At 41.0% G+C, this 24,035-nt stretch overlaps 2 protein-coding genes across 2 annotated transcripts; both read left to right on the top strand.

Annotated features, from left to right (window-relative positions):
- The first annotated feature begins 41 nt into the window (after positions 1-41).
- On the top strand, positions 42-14,042 carry FBXO3 (F-box protein 3). Its single transcript, XM_030451105.1, has 11 exons — positions 42-221; positions 2,250-2,339; positions 3,278-3,441; positions 4,357-4,471; positions 6,691-6,895; positions 7,671-7,716; positions 9,808-9,892; positions 10,703-10,825; positions 11,267-11,382; positions 11,770-11,960; positions 12,915-14,042. Exons 1-11 carry the CDS (start codon positions 115-117, stop codon positions 13,038-13,040), a joined length of 1,368 nt encoding a protein of 455 aa, XP_030306965.1. The 5' UTR covers positions 42-114; the 3' UTR covers positions 13,041-14,042.
- A 3,089-nt stretch (positions 14,043-17,131) lies between these two features.
- Positions 17,132-23,545, top strand: CD59 (CD59 molecule (CD59 blood group)). The gene is made up of 4 exons (XM_030451106.1): positions 17,132-17,250; positions 19,677-19,749; positions 20,418-20,519; positions 21,920-23,545. Exons 2-4 carry the CDS (start codon positions 19,686-19,688, stop codon positions 22,111-22,113), a joined length of 360 nt encoding a protein of 119 aa, XP_030306966.1. The 5' UTR covers positions 17,132-17,250; positions 19,677-19,685; the 3' UTR covers positions 22,114-23,545.
- Positions 23,546-24,035: the final 490 nt, after the last annotated feature.

Below are 24,035 nucleotides of genomic sequence, written 5' to 3' on the forward strand. Positions count from 1 at the left end.
GCCCCACCCCCGCCCCCCCCCTCCCTCGTCCCGCACCCCCCCTCCCTCCTCCCGCCCCGGCGGTTGACAACGGAGCGGCGCGAGGGGCGGGTGCGCAGGGGGACGGCTCTCAAGATGGCGGCGCCCCTGGACATGGAGCCGCCGGCCCTCAGCTTGGAGCTGCTGCCGACCGACCCGCTGCTGCTCATCCTCAGCTTCCTTGACTACCGCGATCTGATGAGGTACGGGTCGGCTCCTGGGTTCTGCCGGATCCGCCTGAACCGCGCTGCCAAAAAAAAAAAAAAGGGGGGGGGGAGGAGGAGAGGGCCGAGCCCGGCCTGAGGGGAGGAGGAGGGAGGGGTGTGGGGGTGGTGGAGGAAGCGGCGGGGGAACGGGGCGGGGGAACGGGGCCCCCTCCCTGCAGTGGGGCTGAGGGGAACGGCGGAGGCTCGGCCTGAGGCGGCCGGGTGAGCCGGGGTCAGCGGGGAGAGGTGTGAGGTGAAGGCTGGAAGGGGGGGAAACGCTGAGGAGGAGGAAGAGGAGGGATCCCGCGGTGGGAGCTGCCGGCAGCTCGGGCTGGCAGAAGTTGTAGGTACAGGGTCGGGAAGTGGACAGGGAGGGCTGGTGAGCAGAGGGGACTGGTGAGTAGGTAATGCTCTGCCACAGCGCTTGCCTCTGGGTAAGGAAGGGATTTGGCTGCTTCTGGAGGAGCTGCTGTGGGGAGGGCATCTGTGTGTTTATGTCTCTGTCATGTGAAAGGGAAGGGTAAGGACAGAGCATACAGGAGGATCACTTTACTTTGTTGAGTTTGATTTTGAAATACTAAACCAGTTCTAGTTTGAGCAGCTTATAATGGATACTGGGGAGAAAAAAAAAATGAATTGAACAGGTAAATATGAATAATTCTGTAGATGTTTTCACCAGCCCTGGGCCTCTGGGCCTTGGCTGATTTTTCTTACGAAAACAAGATTGAGAAGTATCTTTATTTCACCCACTTACACTGTTGGTTTTTCTTACTTATTTCTGAACTTCACTAAAAAAACAAACCAAAACAAAAAGCAGTAACTAGAAGCTTAGGTTTGGTAACCTCATTTATGGTACTTAGTTGTTAACCACAGCCATTGAAACACACATGAACTGTCAGAACAAGCTACCAGAGGAAGTGATGTTGCCACATCTAAATCGGTGATATCTTTTGGGAAATTTCTTGAAAGCATAACTGATAATTCCACTCAAACACAAAAGAAAAAAGGGTTATGGTCTGGTGTTCAGGTGAGATTGAATGAGGCAATAATTTCTTTTAAAGTCTTTGAATCTTTGAATAACATAATCATTCCCTGTATGCTCCCTCAGCTTTGCACATCACTGGTGCTTTGCTGCACATCCTTATGCATATAAATATACAGAAATGTCTTGCTGTTGATGCCTGCTGTACATTCCAGAAAGGCTTTATAACTGTGAACAGTTATAAATGCAGATGCCATCTGCATTTGATGGCATCTCCCCATCACTGCTTTTAAAGAGGAAGTTAGCAGGCATCAGGAATATAGGTTATCTTGCTGTCTCCTTGCTTCAAGCCAGAATCAACTTAAATCATTTGCAGGGATACTTTTAGACTTATATCCTACAGGTTTTTTATTACTTCATTCACAGTAGTGCTGCATAGTGCAGGAGATGGTTCTTTTAACTTCTTGAAGTAGCAGTGTTACCTGAAATGCAATGGCAAGAACTTATATATGGTCTTTGTTACACTGAGCTTGCTGTACTTATTTCCAGGCTTATCATCCTTTATATTTTTCCACTGTCTGTTTCTGGTCATGAAGGTTGTTACTTAATAAAGTAACTTCATAATAAACTGTATGGTTTCTATAGCTTACTGTTTGAGCTTCCAGTGGTGTGGAAACAGTGGAGATGATTAGGTAGAGAGTGACATTCCAGATAAGAATGCAATTTAAATCATAACGTAGTCATGCTGCAATCATTAAGACAATGTTTATTCTGGGGTAGTTCTGCAGGATGACCTGCTTTGCAAAATTGATTAATTGCTGCCTGTTCTCAAAGTGTGTAGAAAAGTAGTTCACAACTCTCACAGCTGTAATAATGACATTTAACCACTGTAAGCTCAGTTTTAACAAGGACAGCTGGCTGTCTTTTCAGGCTCTGCATTTACTTCATGAGAATGCAATGTGTAGTGTATGGGTCTGTATATTATATTTATCCTTATTTATTTTGCTACTCTTCTGCAATCAATTTTAATTCTATACTTATAGCTGTTGCTATTTAAGTCGAAGATTAAATCAACTATCAAGCCATGATCCATTGTGGAAAAGACACTGCAAGAAATACTGGCTGATTTCAGAGTAAGTATGGTTGTTTTAAGCCTTTCCCCTATGAAAATAAGGTTTATGTTAGTGCTCTTTATGTCCACATTACTTTTAGTGACTCAGATTGAGTTGGTATTCACCAGCTTCAAATCAATAAAAGGTTAGAGGTATCAAAATGTTAATTTCCTGAAAAAGCTTTATAAATGTGCCAGTGTTATGGGTGGATAGAGAAGAGGTGCCTTGTTAATAATGCTAAGACTGAAGAAGCTGCAACTTGACCCAGGCAGCAGATACTCTATGAAGAAAAGTACAATTCTGTGTTGTAATTAGAGGGGTACAACTGGATGGTTGTGTCAAGGGTAGCCCTGACTGGAATCACAGAATAGCTGAAGTTGAGAGACACCTTTTGTGATCCTTTAGTCCAACTCTACTGCTCATGCAGGCTCACCTAGAGTAGCTTTGTCTTTACCCCTTCCCATCAGGTAATTTCATGCACTGATAAAATCCCCCAGAGCCTTCTCTGGGCAGAAGACTTCCAGCTCTCTCATCCTCTCCTCCTGTGAAAGATGTTCTGGTCCTATAAATCTTTGAAGGCCCTGCACTGGACTTGTTCCAGTATGCTTTTTCTTATACTGGGGAGCCCAGAATTGGACACAGCACTACAGATGTGGCTGACTAGAGATAACTTCCCTTGACCTGCTGGTACCACTCTTCCTCTTGCAGCCTAGCATAACTTTGACCTTTTTTTTGCTGTGAGGGTGTGTTGTGGGCTCATGGTGAGCTTGGTGTCTGCAGCTGATCATCCCCCAGCATGTACTGGTGTCTGAGGTTGTCCTCTCCAGGTGCAGGACTTTGCATTTCCCCTTGTTGAACAGGAGATTCCTCTCTGCCTGATGAGGTGTCTCTGAATGGCTGCACAAGAAGTCAAACTTTTTAGATTGGTATTTAAATTAATTTTCTTAATTTCAACTTAGAGAGGAAAAAAGCCAACGAAATCAGAGCTGGAAAGCCATCTTCATCAGTACCTACTCTGACCTAGGAAGATACATCCAGTACTATGCTACACTGAAAAAAGCCTGGGATGACCTAGAGAAATACTTAGGACAGCGGTGTCCTCGGATGATTGGGTCTCTGAAAGGTACAGTGCAATACCTGCTTACTTTAGTAGGTTGATTGACATGACTTTCTTACTTGTGCCAGTTGCTAGTAATGCAGGGATTCTCTGAAGATTTCAGAGAAGTCAAGATTATTTTTTTTCTAGTGACCAGTCAATCCTTTTTATCTCTGGATAATCAGGAAATTAATACATTTCCACTGCTTTCATCTTTGAGTGCTGTGATTTTTTTGTTTGTTTGTTTGTTTGTTTGACATTTATTAGTATCTTTTAGTTTGGTAATCCCATTACTTCAAGGATCTGGGAGCTGTTGATGTGATTTTATTGGTGAGGTTTTCTTAAGACCTGATTGAAAGACTCCATGTGACAACAGACATTTTAAACTAAAGCCGAACAAAAAGGAAAGAGTTTTTTCTCATCTTTGTTCTATTTTTCTCTTACTGGGTTCTTCTAATGAAAGTAAATTTGTGGCTGAACAAGAATTTTTAGCTTTTTTCCCCCCAGTGTTGTTTTCAGATTAAGTTTGTGTATTAATACTTCTAAATACTTCCAGTGTTGTAGTTCATAAGACCTACAGTGTATTTAGTGCTTTCTGGTACAGGGACAAAATGGCTCTTACATTTTCAGCTTCAGCCTTCTGAATGAAGCTGAAGGTTTCACTGTAGACAGTGATCTCTTTCCTCTGTAAATCTTGCATCTTCCTTGACTTGCTGGATAGTGCCAGACTCAGGTTTTGCAAAGTGTTTGTGGAGAACAGAACATGTTTAGAACTTAACACTTCAAGACTTCACTCAGGTATGCCTGACAAAACGATGTGAAACTAAATGTTAAGAGGGCCTGATGCAAATTCTACAATTCATCTTTGTCAGGAGCAGCACATTGGGCTTGATTCCTCCTTACAAAACTGCCACTTAATATTTTGTTTCTTTTTGTACACAGAGAGTGTGCGGGAGGAAGATCTGGATGCTGTGGAAGCACAAATAGGCTGCAAACTCCCTGATGACTATCGGTGTTCATTTCGTATTCATAATGGACAGAAGCTTGTTGTTCCTGGGTAAGGAGTGAAAACAATATACCAAGTTATTAAATATCTTTGTATTTCCTAGATACTTGATTTATTAAAAAAATAAAAGGTTTGCTGAGCAGAGTAGATGAAGCATTAAATGTATAATAACTGACTGACTGCTTGAAGTGACCCTTCTAGAATTAGCTATTCTCTAGTTTCATTTTTTAGTAACTTTTTTCTTTCATATAGGGAATAACGTCTGAGCTGGTAGTAATTTAAAGTAGACTCAAAATGACAGTTCTGCATTTTAAGTTTTCTCTTTTTTTTTTTTTTTTTTTTTTAATGCAGTTTCAGCAATTAAAACCTCCTTTTACACCAAGGTTAGAAGGCAAATGACCAAACATGGTTTCCTCTCTGCAGTGTCTGTAGGGGACAATGCATTCATGTTGCCCTACCAAAACCTTCACTAGTAAAGAGGATGCAGCTTCCTCCAATTGTACATGCAGAAGGAATATGGGAAACAGTTTTAATGCAGCCATAAGTGTGACTTCCAGTTTTGTTTCTTTCCTAGGAGAGACTCATTTATAGAAGGGATAGGTGCCCTAGTTCTGCAGACTTTAAACAGAACCCTGCAGCCTGAGTGCTTTCTGGTCTTCCTACTCCTTTTTTACTCCCACAAAGCCTCTGCTGCAACAAGTTGCCTGTGGAAGGGTTGGAGGAGCAGACATATGCCCTTGGACATGCCTTTCAGCTTGAACAGCTGCCAGTAGGCTGTGGGTCCCTTGCTCTGCCTTCAAAGTTTTGTCAGGATAACAAACCTTCCTGGTGGAGCACTGACTGGGAAGCTCATTAGGTCTGATATGTGGGACCCTGAAGCAAGAAAAGACTGCCACACTGCAGGTGGAAGGTGTGGTCTTGCTGTTGGGGACAGGCTTGTTTTCTTGTGGGAGATGAATGCTGGAAAGATCAGGTGTAGGTAGTAGAAGTCTGTGCAGCAAGCTGCTGGAATTTTAGGTCAGAAAAGGAAGAGATTTGGGATTAGTCATTGCTCGGTGCTTCAGGTTTCTGTGTTTAGATTTTAGCATCAGCATCACTTTTTAACCTGTAGAACATGCTAATTCCAGGTAAGACTGTGTAAGGAAAAAGAGGAATGGAACCTGTTGCCCAAGATGGGAGCAGCTTATATCATGCTGGCGTGTGGCAGCTTGCACCTGAGTCACTGCTTTCATAACATGAGTAAAAGCTTAGCATCTGCCAGAGTTTACACCTGAGAACAGCAGTGAAAGGCAAATTAGAAAGGAGTATGGGTGGGGAGGTGCACATTACAGGGTTGTGTACTCCTCTTATTGCTAAGCTTGCTTTGTAGTGTGTGCCCTTGTAGTTGATTATTTAAATCACATTACCCCTTTTTATCCTTGTTCCATTGTCTGCCCCTATATTACATTTTAGCTTCTGATGCTCACTTCTACTCCTCATCTATTACCTATTTCAGATTAGAACTACTTTTTTTCCAAATGCATATATTTGTTTCTTATGCCTACAGAGGCTTATTTTACTGTCTTCAACAACACTTCCTTCTTGTCAAAAAAATAAATAAATCCCATCCTTTGCTGTGATGCTTACAAGAAGCTAGAGGAAAAAATGAGAAAGAGATTTGATAGTGTTGCCACATCATGCTGATGAATATTGTCTCGTTCTTTCAATGTGTGTCTGATTGCTTGTGTCTGTCTGCCTTAGTTTTGATACTGAGATTACAATCTCTCTGACTCAATAGTTATTTTGCTTGTTTATTTTTTTCCAAAGCATGGAGCCCCTTGCTCACTGCAGTCTTGATCAATGACTGTTCCTGTAGCAACTTGGTATTCTAATTGAAAAATCATGGATGCTTTGACAGTGTTGAAATGAGCTTGCACAAAACTTGAGATAGAGAGCACTGGCAGTTAGTATATTGTGATACTGTAGGAAGCTGTCTCAGTTGTGAATTGCTTCTTTGAAATTGTTGCAGAGCTGGTGGGAATCACCAACATAGTTTAAAACAGTGCATTGGGATGCAAACACAGAAGTGTTTGTCTCAGGCCATCAACTTTGTGAGGGTTTGGTGCTGCGAACTAAGAACCTGGTCCAGCACCTGGGTGTTAGAGCTGGACCTCAGCTAAGTCTAATATGCATCTAGAGAATTTATAGAATCCATGCTTAGGAAAGATTTAAAGCTACCTGTGCATTTTCAGTGGTATCTTCTGTTTATCTTTCTTCTTTTTGTTGTTAAGTCTGATGGGAAGCATGGCACTCTCAAACCACTACCGCTCAGAAGACTTGCTGGATATTGACACAGCAGCTGGAGGTTTTCAGCAGAGGCTGGGGCTGAAGCAATGCCTGCCTCTCACTTTCTGCATTCATACTGGCCTGAGTCAATACATGGCCCTGGAGAGTGTGGAGGGACGAAATAAATATGAGATCTTCTATCAGTGTCCAGTAAGGAAAAATGTGTTTATACTTTTCTAGTGATTGCTGATGTCCCTTTGCATGTTCAGATACCTGAGATACTTTACATAGCAGAAAGTGAATACTAAGGGATCATATTAGTGTGTTACTTGCCCTTGAGTTGTCCTCTGGCTTTCATCAAAGCCCATGGGTGAAATGTTTATTAGATGAAAGAAATGTACATAAAGTTGTTAATGGCTATAGCACTTCCTATAAGTTCATGGTAGCAGACAACATTCATCCTTATTGTAAAATATTAATTTAATTTACTGAAACTATGGCAGGTATGTACTCTAGTCCCTGTTTCTGTAAGGGAGAAAAGCTTCTCCATGGTGGAAGATCAGCATCTCTATGTGTCTCCTCCCCCAGATACATTAAATGTAAACTTACTACAATAAATTATATTCTCTGGTTTGTAAGCAAAATTTATTCCTCAGTGAAAGAACAAATTGCTCTTGTTTAGAGAGCAGTTTCTCTTATAAAGCAATATTTAGGGGGCCTTGTTTCTTGAATGATTCATTAAACCTGATTTTATATGGAATGTTCAGGCTGTATAGTCAGTGATCATGTGAGCTCCTGTGAGGACAGATGTGTATTTTGTGTGTTTGAATATCTGACTGGGAGTATAATGATGCATTAAGCAGCCAGATTTTTGTTTAGTGAATATATAGGGAAGGTGTTCCCTATGTTAGATTTGAGCTGTTGAATTTTTACCTTTTAAGTTTAATGCTCTCCTTATACATCCATAATTTTCTTTCCCTTTTAGGACCAAACAGCTCGCAGTACATCTGCTATTGATATGTTCATTACAGGTAATACTTCAGATAAAATGTTCTGCTAGATGTTGTAATTGCACTAGCTAGAAAATGCATGTCAGCACACCTGGAACAAAGCAAGCATTCTGAATTTTCTGTGCTACTTTTAAGACTCTAACCTACTTTAAAACATCAGCAGTTATTTGAAATGAAGCACAGGTTTTCTCAGCTAAAGCTTGTCCTTCTGTGTGTCATGTATACAAATCAGTCAGTGTACTAACTTGTCTAACAAGATGAGCAAAATCTCTAAGTTAGCCATCCTGGGGATGATGTAAGCAGTTATTAAATACAACACCCAAGTGGACAGAAATATTTTTTTCCTCTGGTAGTTTTTGTAACCATGTTAGAAATTGGAAATAATTTGTGTCCCTGAATGAAATTTAATTTGCTGTAAACATAGCTATAGAAAAAAGCCTTTCTGGATTTTTTTTAATTTCTTGAATGCTTTGTTCAAAGGATAAAGGAGGGAAGGGGAAAACTGCATAGTTGTTTGTTTATGTATTAATCTGTTGTGATCATCTGTCTGACATGTACATTGACTGGAGTAGTGTTTTGATTGTTTTTTTGTTAATCCACTGGAATCTGGTAATTGTGTCTATATCTAAATTAATTCCTTTCACTCAGTGGGAAAGCAGATGCATGATAAATGACACCAGAATTAATATTAAAATTTAGCCTTGCACATTTCTTTGGAAAGATGTATTGATATTACAGTTGGAAACCACATCAGGCAGTGCTGGTTTGGGTTGAAGGTGGTCAAACTCCTAGGCAATCTATTTTCAGGAGTTTTTATTTTCACCTGAGGGTGGCCTAGCACTTTATGGTGAACTGGTATTGCTGCTCAAGGTTGCTGCCTTCCTTAATGAAGTTAAGTCAATGGTAAGGTGATCTGACAACATATTTAAATGTATCCCAGTTGGCTCAAAGAGTTAATCTTGGCTTATTGCAGAGTGGAGGGGAATTTTCAGATACAGCATTTTTCTTGTAATTTTGAACATGTCAGAGTAAATTGGTCCAATTTCTCCATTCAGAGTTACTTTATACAAGGTTTGCATTTTGTGGATTAGTGGCAGAAAGAAGGATAATAATCTTGGAGTTCCTTAGACTTCCAAAAGATCAAAGGACAGTACATATAGCTTTTGCTCAAAGGAAGAAGCAGTAAGTACACTTAATCTGACAGGAGTGGTAGGGCTTGATAACATGTCAGTGAAGGTGAGGATAATGATTTCTTAGTATTTCAACTCAAATCCAGGATTTTTGTATCAGTAATATTGACAGATAATTGAAGAACTCTGTACTTTTCTATTGAACTCTATATTGCAATGCTTGGAAGATTTATGGCTGAGAAATTATTTTATAGAGAGGCACTATGTCTCATATGAAACTCTCTCCTTTGAGAGTTAAATGTGACAGCTTGATTGCCTCCTTAGGAATCAAGCTGTTCCTAATTGATGGCTGTAGGTGTATGAAAAGCTGTTCTCAGACAATGGCTCTTGTGTGTCTGAAATATCTCAGGTTCTTTGGAATGACACAGCCTTAGACTTCTGGGTTTGTAGCAGGAGTGCTGAGTGTGCCTATAACTTACCCTGGTTTTTAAGGAGAGGGAAATTCTGCAACTTGCTAAGATTTTTCTTAGGAACTCTATTTGTATGGAAACCTGAATATTAGAACTAAGTCCATAAATCCACCAGTGGACTTCCTGGAGGTAGAATAGCTGGAAATATCTCCACGAGTTGTACAGGCCACTATGCTTGTGTTCTTTCCCAGTCATAGCAGAAGAGTCAGGAGCAGGAAACCAGATGATGAGGGACACCAGCTTTGAAGACTGTGGTTATAATGTGAAAGCTAAGAGATTGTTTCTTTGCTGTGTCATTTCTGGAATGTGCATACTTAACTTTTAGTTCTTGGTTGGTTTCTCCAAATGTTGTTAGAATGGACTGGAATATTGACTGACTCATCTAAGTAAGTCTGGGAGTTTATTTTAAAAATATTCAAAGCTTTAAACTGTTTCCTTTGAGTATTTTATTGTAATGTGCTTAGTGGTAAATCTGCCTGTCTTCATGAATACTTTTCTTCTTTGGCATCTAGGTACATCTTACTTGGAGTGGTTTACATCCTATGTAAACAAAGTTGTGACTGGTGGTTATCCCATCATCAGAGACCAGATTTTCAGGTATTGTGACTGGGACTTACAACCTCACTGCAAGGTTTTGATGCTTCTTTCAGAATGCTGACCTCTTTCCAAGTAGTTATAGGTATCTGACACAAAAAGCTGATGGTGATGAGAGGAGAAAACGCATGGAACTTAATGAAAATAAATTAAAGCAGAATGGTTAGAGACTTTTTTTTTTTTTAATCCAGAAACTTCCAAGTTTGTAACTTAACATTAGCAGCACTGGAATTTTGCAGTATAACTGACCCAAAGTTTAGCATACAACTTAGTATTTATTCTGTTTGCTGCCAGTGTGCTGCAGCTGCAGGACTCTCCTGAGTTAGTAAAAAAGTAATTGTTTCAGTGAACTGCTTCTAAATAACACTGTGGAATATGCAAATAAACAAGACCTCTCAGGTGTATGAATCTTCATGCACTTTTTATTTCTTCTAATTATAAGCAAGAATCTTATTTCTGTCAAACTGAGATGGTATAAAACCAAGTTCCTGATCTGTAAATGAATTTCCTGTAGGTGTCACTAGGTTTTATTTTTTTAAATAGCATAATGACTCACACTTACAAATGTGTCTTTGTGGAGTGGAGATCAAATTATACCCCCAGGTTAATACAAACACAGATGGAGGTACAAAGGGATACATAGCTGTTCAAGTTTAGGTGATAGGGAGGATAAATCATGAAGGCACAACATGCATTTAAATGCCAAAAAACATTGACTGCTTTTAACCTAGCACCACAATGCTGCTCTTAGTAATTAGTTAATCACTTTACATGTGTAATTTTCTCTGTTTTTCTCTGTTTTCCTTTCTGTAGGTATGTGCACGATAAAGACTGTGTTGCCACCACAGGAGATATTACTGTTTCTGTGTCCACTTCTTTTCTACCTGAACTCAGTTCTGTCCATCCACCACATTATTTCTTCACTTACAGAATCAGGTAAAATAACAACTGAATTAACTCTTATAACATGGGAAAGACCTATGTAATGTTGAAAGCATCAATTGTTGCAGATGTCTGACCAGCATTCATTAATACAGTGAAATGAGCAGGATATTCTCAACATGCTGTACTTTTTATTACAAAAAATACTAAATTGTTACCTGGTCAGGTATGCAAAGTACCAATCAAGTTGGTAATTGGTAAAGGACAGTGATGGGGAGGGGGAGAAGTCATGAGTACTGTGGGATTTAGAAAGGAGTAAATAAGAGCAGATAGTGAAGCAGAGGTGTGGGGATGGGTCCCAACAACTGATTCTGCGTGTTTTACCTCAGGCTTTTTTGCAGTGTACTTTGAGAGAGATCCCATGGACACTACAGTGTTTCTTAAAATGTGTATAAATAGTTACCTAACCATTAAGTAATGCTGTTTGGCTTCTAGAATTGAAATGTCCAAAGATGCTCTTCCTGAGAAGACTTGTCAGCTTGACAGTCGATACTGGAGAATAACAAATGCCAAAGGTGATGTAGATGAAGTCCAGGGTCCTGGAGTAGTTGGTAAGTAAAAGATTGTTTTTACAAGCCCAAACAGAGAGGTTTTTGTATTTTCATAGTACAGTGTATTTCATAACACGTTATGAAAATTACTTTATTAGCTATTTTTATTTGCAGTAGTTGCATGATTTGTATCAAAATCATTTTGATACTTGAAAGAAAAGGATATGTGTCTGTCTGTTTTGTCTTTAAAGTTCTTTTAAAAGGGATGTTGTGATAGTTAAACTCTCTTCAGATAGTTTTCTAACATCAAGAGTTACTGAGAATTGTTTATCCATCCTCTGGGATATAAAATGATCTGCCTGAACATGCTGTGGAGTGCAAGTGCTTGACCCAAATGCTAAATTCTACTTCAGTTTTCACTATTGTGATCTCATATTTTGCCAACAGGGGAGTTTCCAATTATCAGTCCTGGGAGAGTCTATGAATATACCAGCTGCACTACGTTTTCCACAACATCTGGATACATGGAGGGCTATTACACCTTCCACTGCCTCTACTACAAGGACAAATTCTTTAATGTCACAATTCCCAGATTTCATATGGTGTGTCCAACATTTAAGGTGTCTGTAGCACGACTGGTAAGCAGAAATGCAGCTCTGTTGATGCTAGGCTTTTTTTTTCCCTCACCTCTTGTTTTCAGAGAGCACTTGGATTGACTTTATTTGGACAGGATAACTGTGCTTAGATTTCAGTGTTTTATCATTTTTCAATTTTGATTGTTTTCTTGAAAAATCACTCTTTTTGCAGAACAATTTTTCAAAGAGAAAAAGGTCTAAAAGTATCACTCAGTCTGAGACTTTGGTAGTTTCCTGTTCACTTTGCAGCTTCTGGAATGTTTCTCATTAAGAAAACCTCCATTTGCTTTGGCACGTCTAGAGAAGAATGCTTTATTTATTTGATCACTAGCATAGCCCATATTTAGTGACTAATTCATATAGAACTTGAAAGTTTTTGTGCAAGCACTGAGTCTTTCCTTGGGGGTAGACATCTACTCACTTTCTTGGGTATTTCCAGGGATTTGAGATGCTCATTCCCAGAAGTTCTAAGAGTAAATGCCAGCAGGTGTCATTCTGCTTACAGAAACTGACATCTCTTCCTAATCCTTGCTCACATTTATGGGAATTATAACCTCCTTCCATTCAGCTATAAAAATAATTTGCTTTTCTCTTTGGCTCTACCTCTGTTTTAAAGGTGTTAATGACCCTTGGGCTTGAAACTGCTTTTATTAAAAGACAACGTAAGCTGATGAACAAATGGGTACAGCTAAGATACTGAATTGTGGCTCTGTGTAGTTCTACACCTGAAATAATGAAGGCTAATGGTTAAAGGTCAAATAGTTTGGCAAAAAATATCTCTTGCAAATTAAGCTTTATAATTGTAAGGAGCTGCTTTTAGGTCATTGAGCACAGTGTCTGCTTCAGATAACTGACGTGGTAAAGCAGACTTCAGATTTTTATAGGCAATTATTAATGTTTTCTTAACTAGCTGGAATAGAAGATATTAATCAAGTATGGATGTGTTTTGTGTATCAGGAAACAAATCATAATGAATATGCAGTGGATGAAGATGAAGATTCCACAGACACTGATGAGTATGAAGATCGACGTAGAGTGTTGGACATTCCTGCACCTTCCGGACGCTGCCCACGTCACACCTGATGAGATATTTTTCAAAACAAAATAAACTGTTTTCAGAAGCTGAACTCTTTGGGGCTACTGCATAAGAATATTTCTGACTATTGTAAATGAACTTTCTGTTGCACATGAGGGCAACTAGCATGAATGTTGGTGCCAGTTCTAATATTCATCAGAGTATAAGTTGTTTTTTTTTTTCCCTGGTTTTGAAGCAAAGGGGGTAGGTCAAGGGGAGGGAGTGGGAAGAAGAGAAAGGTGTTTGGGTTTTTGTTCACTTTTTTCTGAAGTGCAAACCAGCTTGATAGTCTGAGGTAATCATATCTTACATTTTTTTTAAACTATTGCCTATTTATGATCATACTGCAGATATGGTGTGGGGAATTGTTTTTATACAAGCATTTAAAATTAGCAATAGACAAGATGGCAAAAAAGGTGTATATTGTCCTTTCTCATGAGTTTCTTACTCTTGATAGCTCATGCCAAGACTGAAACTTGCAGTTTGGCCTATGTATCCCATTTGGGTGAGATCAGGTGCTCGTGCTCTGTGTTTTTGTTTTTTTATTTACATAGGAGTATCAGAAAATTCTGGTCATCAGATGCATAAATTAGGGATGAAACTGGCCTTATTTTTTAGACAATCTTGTCTTTGGGCTTCATTTTATGCTAAGTGACTCTGGTTGGATAATGCCTTTTGGAATGGAGCATATATGCATAATCTGCCACTCAGTAACTCAGTAACTACAAATTAGGGATTTGTAAATATGTTTTGAGTTTTTCATAATATGATGTTTGCTGTTCAGACTTTTTCATAGGTGACAAATTTATGTTGAAGTATCATGTTTCCCAAAATCCTCTATGGATTTTTCTAACTATGCCTGACTGAAAAGGAAGAAAAGAAAAAAGATGACCCTGACAGAACACCAGATGACTAGAAACTTTATATTTAAAGAAGTATGTTTGCTTTATCACTTTTATTTTGTTTCCATCGTCATTAATAAACAACTTTACTGCCTCCTTTGCTCTTAAGTGCTACATGGAATTCTTCCTGCCAAGCCTTGAGCAAAAACTGTGTGACCAGCACTGCTGTAGTCAGTTCATATTTTTGACATCCAGAACTAGTTAGGTCCTGTCAGGAAAACCAGTATGTTGTGATTCCAGCTGAATGCTTCCTTTATTGACTAATTACTTCTCGGGCAGCCAGTCTCTTCTTTTTCCATGTAATATTTTTAGACTCTCTTTGTGCTTATCTTTTCTCTAGTGCCACCCATCATTTGGATCTTGCACAGTGGTACAAGGTAGAAAAACCCATATGGAGTATGACCCTTACCAAACATCTAGAGGAGCAAAAGCATTAGTGTTGCCCCTCGGAGAAGTCTGACCAGCAGTGTGAATTTCTGGAGTGGTTTAAAACTCTTTTCATTTTGAGGATACCTCTGTATTAACTATGAGGGGGAAAAGTGATGTTTGTGGCATAATGCTTTTTCTTCACAGAATTTTATCTTCTATTAAAAGGTTCAGTGAAAAAGGATTTAGCAGAACTAGAACTTATTCCAGTGCTCTAAGCCTGCTGTGTATTTTTAAGGGTAACTAATAGTTGGAGGCTTCATAATTTACCAGGATCTGCATGTTCTAGTCAGTGATACCAGCTGAAGGTCCTAAGGCTCTACGGAAACATTCCCAACATTTGGAGATTTTACTCTTCTCAGGGAGTGGTTCTTCCTTGGGTTTTTAAAGCAGAACTATAATTATTGCTTACTGTAGAAACCAAGATAGAGGACAGTGATGTTCTGTCAACTTTGGAGCACTGTGATACGGGGGTTTGAGGTTTCTTATCCAAGCAGAGCTGGTGGCACAGGACTCTGTGTGAAGTGAGAAGGTAACCAGGCAGGGGGAAGGATGTGTTGCTGCTGCACCTAACACTAGGTTTTTGTAACAGGAAAAAGGGGTTATTCCATTGCTTCAGGCAGCTATTTTAGCACATGGCACATTGCCTGAAGTTACCAGATGCAGTGTGGCTGTGAATGTTGTAACTCTTCATTTTGTGCATTTGAAGTGGGGCTTATGCCAGGGCTTCTCCTCACCCCACCCAAAACTGAAGCTACTGCCAGGTTAGGATGAAAAGTGAGGCATCTGGGACTACTGAAGAAAACAAAGAACCAGTTATGTTTGCCAGCAGTACTGGACTGAGAAATCTTCACTGAGAAAGCAGGAAAGAATTGGCTGTCAAGATCCTGCATCAGAAGACAGCTTTTCACCAGTGCTCTGGTTCAGCACCAGGTGGGTAGGTGTGCTGCTAACTGCCCACATGGGGCACCCAACTGCTAAATGCTTCCCATGCTTGTTATGATCTCTGCATGCACAGATTATAACCTATAATATACATAAATTCTACCCATCAGGTTCAGCCTGAAGTTACATCAGCTTCTCCTGACTCAGATCCTGACTGATACTGGTGCCTGGTTGGGACTTCTGTCGAGGTAAGATAAGCCTTCTTTTGAACATGTATGAATTCAGCACATGGTTAAAAACTTAGCACATCCAACACAAATCTTTTACTATTAATCTAGGCGTGGTTTTGTACATGGGAAAGGCCTATGCTGACGGTGTTGATAATTGTGCTGTAAGATTCCTTCAGCATTTTTGTGGGCTTTGGCTGACTGGATGGTTTAGTGGAGAGAACCTTTGGCCACAGTTTCATTGCTGTGACTGTATCACATGAGAGAAAAACTGTGTGCCAGCCACTGGGAAAAAAAGCCCCAGAAACAGCAAGTTGTTCCAGTGCTTTTTTTTTAAAAGTAAGATTTTAAAGACATTTATAAAATCATATACTGATCTGACTGATTAATCAACTGCTGTAGCACACCAACAGAATCTGTTTGGAGTTCTGAGTGGTGTAGTGTTTAATGAATGAATTGGCAGTTATGCAGTGGTAACAAAAATTAATCCAAAATAGTTTTTTAAATACAACTGGTAGTTCCAGGTATTTAATATCATACTCAAGTCAGCATTTAGGCTATTTGTTTTGGTTTGGTTTTGTTGTTTGTTTTCTGATTAGCATTTATCTAGATATCTTAATACATTAAAAGTCACTTTTGGTGTCTTCAAATGCAGTTCTGTTACTCTCATTTGATGTTTTTTCTAGGTTGTGAATGTTTAGATCTATATTCAGCTGCCTCTGGAGGCAGCTGCCACTTTCCATTCCTGGTTGTTTCCCCTTTGTGCTTTAAAACTTTTCTTAGGTATATATATTAATTCATACCATTTATTTAACCACAAGTGGGGATGAGTGGTAGGAGTGGCCACATCATGCTTTAGAAAGCAAGGAGGATAATGAGCATTTGATTGCAGCCCAGCTAATCCCATTTTCTTACTCAAGTGCTCTCTCCACCCAAAAACTGGGAGGCACATAGGTCCTGATGGCTCTGGGGTCTCCCCCAACCACCTTTTGGAACTCTGTGTGCAGAAGGCAAGCATGTGGTGATAGGGTGAGGCATAACAGTTTGAAACTGAAAGAGGGGAGATTTAGATGAGATACTGGGGAGAAATTCTTCCCTGTGAGGATGATGAGACCCTGAAGAAGCTGTGGATATCCAGTCCCTGGGAGTGTTCAAGGCCAGGTGGGATGGAGCAACCTGGTGTAGCAGAAGGTGTCCTTGTCCAGCAAGTGTTGGGTCTAGATGACCTTTAAGGTCCCTTCAAACCCAAACCACTCTGTGGCTCTGTGGAGTGGGCTCAAAGTGCAGGTTTAGCTGCTGGGAGAGAAATTAAAAGAGGAGGCACAGCAACACTTCAGAGTCACAGAATGTTCGGGTTTGGAAAGGGACCTCTGGACACCCCCCCAGTCCCACCCACTCTGCCAGAGCAGGTTTAGAGTAGGGAATGAAGGATGAGAGGAATCCCTCTTTTCATCCTCGTGGAAAATCAGCAGAGCTGCTCCTCGGGATGCAGCAGACGTATTTATCAAAGTTTTCTCGGCCTGTTCAAGCAGCGTTCAGGTGACGCTCGCTCAACGTCCTGCGGGACTGAGACGTTGGGGATTGTCCGGGGGGGGGCGGGCGGGCGGGCGCCTTTGCGTTTCTCGGGCCGTGGGCCGAACCGGGCCGTGTCAAGGGCTCCGCCCCCGAGGGTGGTACAGTCGAAGGTGGCAGCGCCGTCTCCGCAGCACCCCCTGCTCCAACCTGTTTCCCCTTAGCAAACGGTGCCGGGCTGCTCAGCACCAAGTCCTCGAGGGGAGGTAAGGGGCGAAGGGGATGTTTCGGCGGACCCCCCCACTCCCCAAAACCCGTGCCCACCTTTTGTGTGGCAAAGACGGAGGGGTGAATGGGGGGGAGCGGAGGGAGGCGACCCCCGCCTCATTGGTGCGCAGGGGGAGGACTGAGGGGTCCCGGCGGTGAGGGAGCGGGAGCCGCGCTGAGGCGAAACGGCGGCCGCGTCTCTTGAGGCGGAGGGGAGGTGGTGGTTTGGCGGCCGCGGTGTTGCGCCTGGGATAAGAGGGAGGTTTCAGGTGGAAATTATGTTTATGTTGTGTTAACCTGGAGGGGTTTGATGGGTTTTATTTACTCCCGGGGCTGAGTCATGGCCAGGCGGAGCGGCGGCACCGCAGTGCGCTACGCGGGGCGGGCTGCGTAGCCTTCGGCACGGGGTCCCGCTCATCGGCCGCGGGGGTCCAGGGGGGCTCCTGCCGGAGAAAACCCCCGGAGCGACGTCGCTCCGGGGGTTTTCTCCGGCAGGAGCCCCCCTGGACCCCCGCGGCTATGAAGAAGGGGGTGCAGCGAAGTTAAAAGATGGGAAAGAGCGAGGTTGCGTCTGGCAGGTGGCTGCAGGATAACCTCGGCAAAGGAAGCGGTGCAAGCAGCGAGGATGCTCTAGATCCCTCCACAGGCATGGGGCTCGTCTTGGTTATCCCTTTTTCTTTCCTCTTTCTTGCTCGGAGGTGATTGTGAAGGTGGCAGCCTGGGTTTGGACCTGTGTTCTCTCTCCCAGGTGGGACTGCAGAGGAACTGTTCTGTTTCATAACCAAGGCAATGAGCCTTTCCTTGCTGTTGCAATTGCTATTTCTTGTTATGCTTGGGTTAAAACAGGAATGTAGAAAATTCAGTTTAGGATATGTTTTCTCCTGTGTTTCTTCTAAGCCACGTTGTAAATTGCTGTAAATAATTTTATTTATTTATCTTTGAAAGCTGAAATTTACTACAGTGTCATCTCTGGGAGTACAGAAAAAATTGACTCATTTTCACAAACAGATTGGTTGAATTACAACTCTCAAAGCTATTATTCTGTCGATGATGATTCACATTAATCCACCCCACATTTATTCTGGTCATGACTTGGTTTTGCTAAAAGGCAAAACTGTTTTACCCTGCTGGCACTGTTGTGTGACTGAGAGCTCTTGGAAGATGGAGAGGTTCCCAGGGAGATTCTTGTTGCTTTCCAGAATGTCTCTTGGTTTAACTACCAGACCAACAGCCCTTTGTGGGAAGAGCCTCTGCTCTTGGAAAACTTCTCACAAAGTTGTTTTCCTCAGCAAGTCGTCTCATCCTGCACATTAGGATTTTGTTTTTCTTACTGTTCTTGCCCAACAGTAGGTCATACAGATGGGGAAAAACAGCAGGTCTTTTGTTGAGTGGTTTTTTTTTTCCAGTAGAAAAATTAACTAAACTTAAGGTTGAGAAGGATTTCTGTATTGTTTTGCTATGAAACTGGCTTTTCAAGTCCACAGGCAGTCTTTTGGGAGGAGAAATCTCCATCCCAATATGATTGTGGTCTGCCTGCTAGACTCCTAGCTGCAGATAGAAATAGCTTCAGGCAATGTTAACAAGGTCAAGAGCAGCAATGTGAATGTTTCCCTGCAGTCTTATCTTAAGTGAAACATATTGTCTGCATGCCTTTAAATCTTTGGGACTTCCAGTCTCACTTGGGCTTTGAAAACAGATATGAAATCATACAAGTATGGCCTCTCCCTCTCTCTTCCCTCTATCTACTTGATACTGAGTCTGAATAGCCCCTCCAATAGCAGAGATTTATTTATTTTTTTTTTAGTAGTAGATATTAATGTTTATAGTTCAGACTCTGTGCAGATTTCTGGAGTTGACTACATTAAAAAAAAACATCCTACCACACTACCAGCTACCTCTGGATTACAGCAATCATGGTGGACCTGAGCCATCACTGCAGACACTTGGTAGATTACTGTATGTGTGTTGGTCCCTCTGTGAGCAGGAGAAATTCTGGGAGAGGCAAAAGCCCCCTTAGTGCAGACAAATCTCTTGAAACTTCAAGGAGAGAAGTAAGAAGCACAGTCTGACTTCAGGGCTATTGGGGAACTGCTGTGAAAGAAAGGGTATTCAAAACCTAAATTGCCTTTCTCTTTGCCAGATGCATTTGTAGCTGTCAGAAATAGAGACCTGTTGAATGGTGTAATCAGGGGGGAGAAAGGAGAGCAATCTACAGCTGAAATCTCAGTTCTCAGAATAAAAATCCTCTCTTGAAAAGTTCAAAGTTACTTTTATCTCTTCCCTTTCACTGGTTTTCCTGGACCATGCTTTCAGTTCCCTACTGAATCAAGTCTTGAAACCTCAGTGCCTGGCTGTGTAGCTTGCTAGTTTCATGTAGCTTTTAAATAGAGTGAATTTCTAACATCTGTTTATGCCTTCAAATTAGGGAAGAAGCATGATCAAGATGAGCCGTGTCCTCTTAACCACCTGCATTCTCCTGGCTGCTTTTTGTAGTGCTGGTGAGTACAAGGGAGGTGTTTTCCTGATGTCAGGTTATGACAGAGGCTGAGGAGATCATGGAAAAAATGTTGGAGAAGCAACAATAACAAGAAAGGACTGGATTATTTAATACCACTTTGGGGGATGACAGTAACCATCAAAGAAGGGCTTAGTGTCTGATTGTCTTTGGGCAGAGGAGAGAAGCAGGTGCAGAATGTGATGCTGCTGAATAAAGCAACAGACTGTTCTGCTAGTGGGAGACTGGATTCCTGTTGTGTGAACTGGAACTTGGTGGTGGATAGCACAAGAGAGAAATGATGAGAGGAAATAAAAAAGGGATAGAATAACATTCTGCTGAAAGTGTCTCTTCTTGTCTGCCCTTTGGAAAAGGCAGGTTTTAGCTAAAAGAGGCAGACATTTAATATATTATTCTGCAGGGACATAAAGGTGTTTTTTAAAATGACCTGAGTACCTGTGTCAAAGTCTTCCTCTCCAAATGGCCAGTCTCAATTTATCCACTGACAAAAACTTGTGAATTTTAGCTTAAGTATTGGGTCTAATGATCAGGCATATGTTTTTTTGACAGTTAGATACAGACAGTGATGATTCTCTTTCCCTTCCTAATGCTGCTGCTATTTCAGTACTTCATTATTCAGTAAGATAGAGCAATAAATCTTTGTCTTCTTAGGTTATGCCTTAAGGTGTTACCACTGCGATAACAGCCCTACCTTGTGCAAGACCAATAGTACTTGCTTACCAACTGAAGATACTTGCTTGCAGATGAAATTTGGTATGTATACTGTCTTACAGACCTAAAATAAACATGGTTGTATCAGTTTTCATTGCCTGTACACTTCTGATCTGGCCTCGGCAGGCATTCCTTAGCCTTGCTTAAAAGAAGGTTGCAAAGACTTTTGAAGGTCATGCTTTTAGTAAATGGATTTAGTTTGGATTCTAAGCAACTGGTAAGGATAATGAAGATCTAGATAGCTGATTTAAACTCATATAAGCGTGTGCAGATGTCTATATCCAGGCTGAAAAACAAAAAAAAAAAAAAACCAAAAAAACTCACTCTAAGGGAGCTGGAAAAAAATAGGATATGGCATTGACTTTAAAAACAAAACCTTTTCCCTGAATTTGTTACACTGTAAAAATAGATAAAGCATGTGTAACCCACAAAATAAACATGCAGATTAAGTTTTTTTAGGAATTGACACCTGCTAAAATAAATGATCTTTGCCTGAGGGTGAAGTCACCTGCATCTCAAGAAGATGGTCAAGGGTATTCATGGCAGGGAGTAACTGGTTCAGTTAATTAACATGTAAGTGACTGTTTAACTGTGAGTGACAGGAGTTTCATTGGAAAACCAGAAGTGCTGAATCAACTTGGATAATCCCCTGCTTTCCCTGCTGGTTCCCTTAGCCCTAGAAACACTCTGGGACTGGCTTTAGGTTGTGGGAACCAGGTTGGGGTGGGGCTGCTCTATTCCCCAGAATGTTCCCTGCTAATGCTTGGGATGTGGAGGAAGGAAAGCTTCAAACAATGCTGGATCAGGATGTTGCTGTGTGCAGCTTGTGTCCTAAGGAATTTTCTCTTTTGCTGTTTCCCCTGAGCTGAAACCTTCATGAACACAAACCTTCAAGCATGCAGCCTATGGAGGTTGTCCATGGTCAGAATCAGGTGTTGAGTACTTGAGAGTTCAAGATAGGGAAGATTGATCTCTGGTGTCCAGGAGAATGAGTGAGAAAAGGGAAGGACTCTTGTACTCTTCAAGTTCTGTCTTCTGCATGTTGCTTCTGGTAATGAAAGGAGTCAGATCTGATGGGATGAGACAGATGGTGATGTATTATCCTTCTCTGTCCTCCCCTGTGCAGGTATCACTCAGGCTTCACCCTGTGTCTCCCAGTGGGTCATTTGGACTGGACTGGAAGCACTGGTTAGCTTTGAGCTAGAAATCTTTTTTAACCTGTGGCAAAGAGCTACAGGAGAGTCCTGTGGAGGCAGGACCATGACTTGCTATTGCTGTTTGCCCCACTAAATTCCTAATGAAGGCAAATTGGGAAATTCTGAACACCTGAAGGGAAGCTGAAAATGTAAATTCACAGCAGTCTAAACAGTGATTCTCTTCCTGTACCAAAAGTGGTATAGCTTTGAATATTCTGTTAATCTGTTTATTTATTTATTTTGCAGGTAAATTGAGAACTTCCTCCTGCTGGAAAGCATCCCAGTGCAGTATGAATTATATTGCTGAGTTCTTCCTGCTGGATAATTTTGAATTCTTTTGCTGCCAACACGACTTGTGCAATGAGAGTGCAATTACTGGGGTTAACAAAGCTGCCTTCAGTATTGCCTCTGTAATGACCATGTTATGGATGCTTCTGTAATAATCCCCATTTGTATGCTGTACTTTCAAGCTGACATTACACAGAATCATCAAATGTTTTCTGAATTGCACTTGTTGCATTTTCAGTTCCTATCTGTGGGCTGAAACATTACCTTTTTAATTCTGTTTCCTGATGTTCCATCTGTTAACTCACAGTCTCCATTCAGGGGAAGGAGACTTATTTTGTCACCAGTTATAGGGAATTTGGGTATTTTGGCCTGCCATATTCATGAGGAAAATAATTTGTTATGAAGTTGTTTCATCTTGTGGAGAATCTGGGCAAATTCCAGGGAGTGTTGTGTAAGGGGAGGAATTTTATGGTTTTATGCTGGAAGACCACAGTTTCTTACCATCCCATGAATTGTAATTACTTTTGGTTGGGCTTTCTGTGGGGTTTTTGGTTTTGTTTTGAGGTTTTACTTGGATGCTCCCTGGTCATATGGATTTGCCCCCAATACAAAATGTGTTGGATCATAAGTGTAAACTTGCTGCAGTCTTCATGATGAGTGTGGAAATTGTAGTTTCAAGTGATGTAGACTCTGTTTCCATCACTGTAAGATTATTTTTTCTTTTTACAAGCCTTGTAAGTGCTGTTATCTGGGGAGAAAACATCTACATTTCTTAAACTAAAACCAAAATAAGGGTATATAAGCAAGGAACACTTTTCCCTCTTTATATTTCTGGAAGCATGCAGACAACATATGCTAGCTTCTTTTGCAGGCTTTTTTTTCTCTTATCCTTTATCCATGCCTAGAATTTTAATTAAGCATGGGCTGTGCACTGAGTATTTATTGGTATACTGAAAAGTGTTTATAAAATGTTAAGGGATTGAAATGACACATTTAGTTTGTTTTCCCACACAGTTAGGGTTTGGTTTTTGATGGGAACAGTAACATGTAAAATTAACCCTCCAAGCTTCCACTTATGAATATTAACAGAACCTTGCAGAACTTAATATTTTGTCTTTTATGCAACTTTAAAAATGCCAACACAAAATATACCTATATTTATATAGCATGAATTAAAAGAAAATGCTTGATTTGTATAGATAAGAGGTCTAGAGCTGGAATATTCTGTATGTTGCTCTGCCTTTAGTGATGAAGTCAGACCTCTGATGCTTGTCTGGTACTTGGAGACCTTTTCAGCCAGGTTTAATATCAGATTCTCCTTTTTCTCTTCTGGAGCTCTTGCTACATCCCTGCAAGGGTCCTGGTCCATTGCCAATAGCATATTCTATCCCAGGACCCTCCCTTTTTCTATGCAGGGTGCCAGTGACACCAGTTTACCCAGTTACAGCAAGGGTGTTACTCCAAATCCATGATGTATTCTGCAGTGTAGCTTTTGGTTAAGCTTATCTTAGCTCTGAAAGCATTCTGCAAACACTCTGATCACTCCCAATATGGAAGCTGTGCTGTCCTTGATTAATAAAAATGTCAAAAAAGAAAACGTGGTGAGTGTGATTATTGATCAGTGTGCTGTACACTGGGTGTAAGCAGTCATTTCTCTGTCAGATGAATCTGCACTTTTTTAAAATAAGCACAAAAAAAAGCTCTGTATTTTGTCTGATCATAGCTCAAACAATAACTTTTAATATTTGTTTTCTAATAGCTGTGAATATTTTCTTGCCTAATCTATAGTATTTCTCATTCCTCTCCTAGAAGCAGCTTGAGCAACCAGTGCTTGTGGTTTTGCACTCTACAAAGCCACTTTTGGAAAGATCAACAGGAACAGTGTTTAATTCTGGTGCTGAGAATGAGTGTAGCAACAAGAGAATTGCAGCAGCAACTGTAATGACAGCAAGCAACTTGGAAAGGAAGGAAAAGGGAGGAAGGAAAAGGGAGGAAGGAAGGAATAAAGGAAGGAAGGAATAAAGGAAGGAAGGAAGGAAGACTGATTAAATTTCAAGTGGAAAGTAACCCTTTT

Source organism: Calypte anna, chromosome 5 (genome assembly GCF_003957555.1).
Source record: "Calypte anna isolate BGI_N300 chromosome 5, bCalAnn1_v1.p, whole genome shotgun sequence".
Taxonomy (NCBI): Eukaryota; Metazoa; Chordata; class Aves; order Apodiformes; family Trochilidae; genus Calypte; species Calypte anna.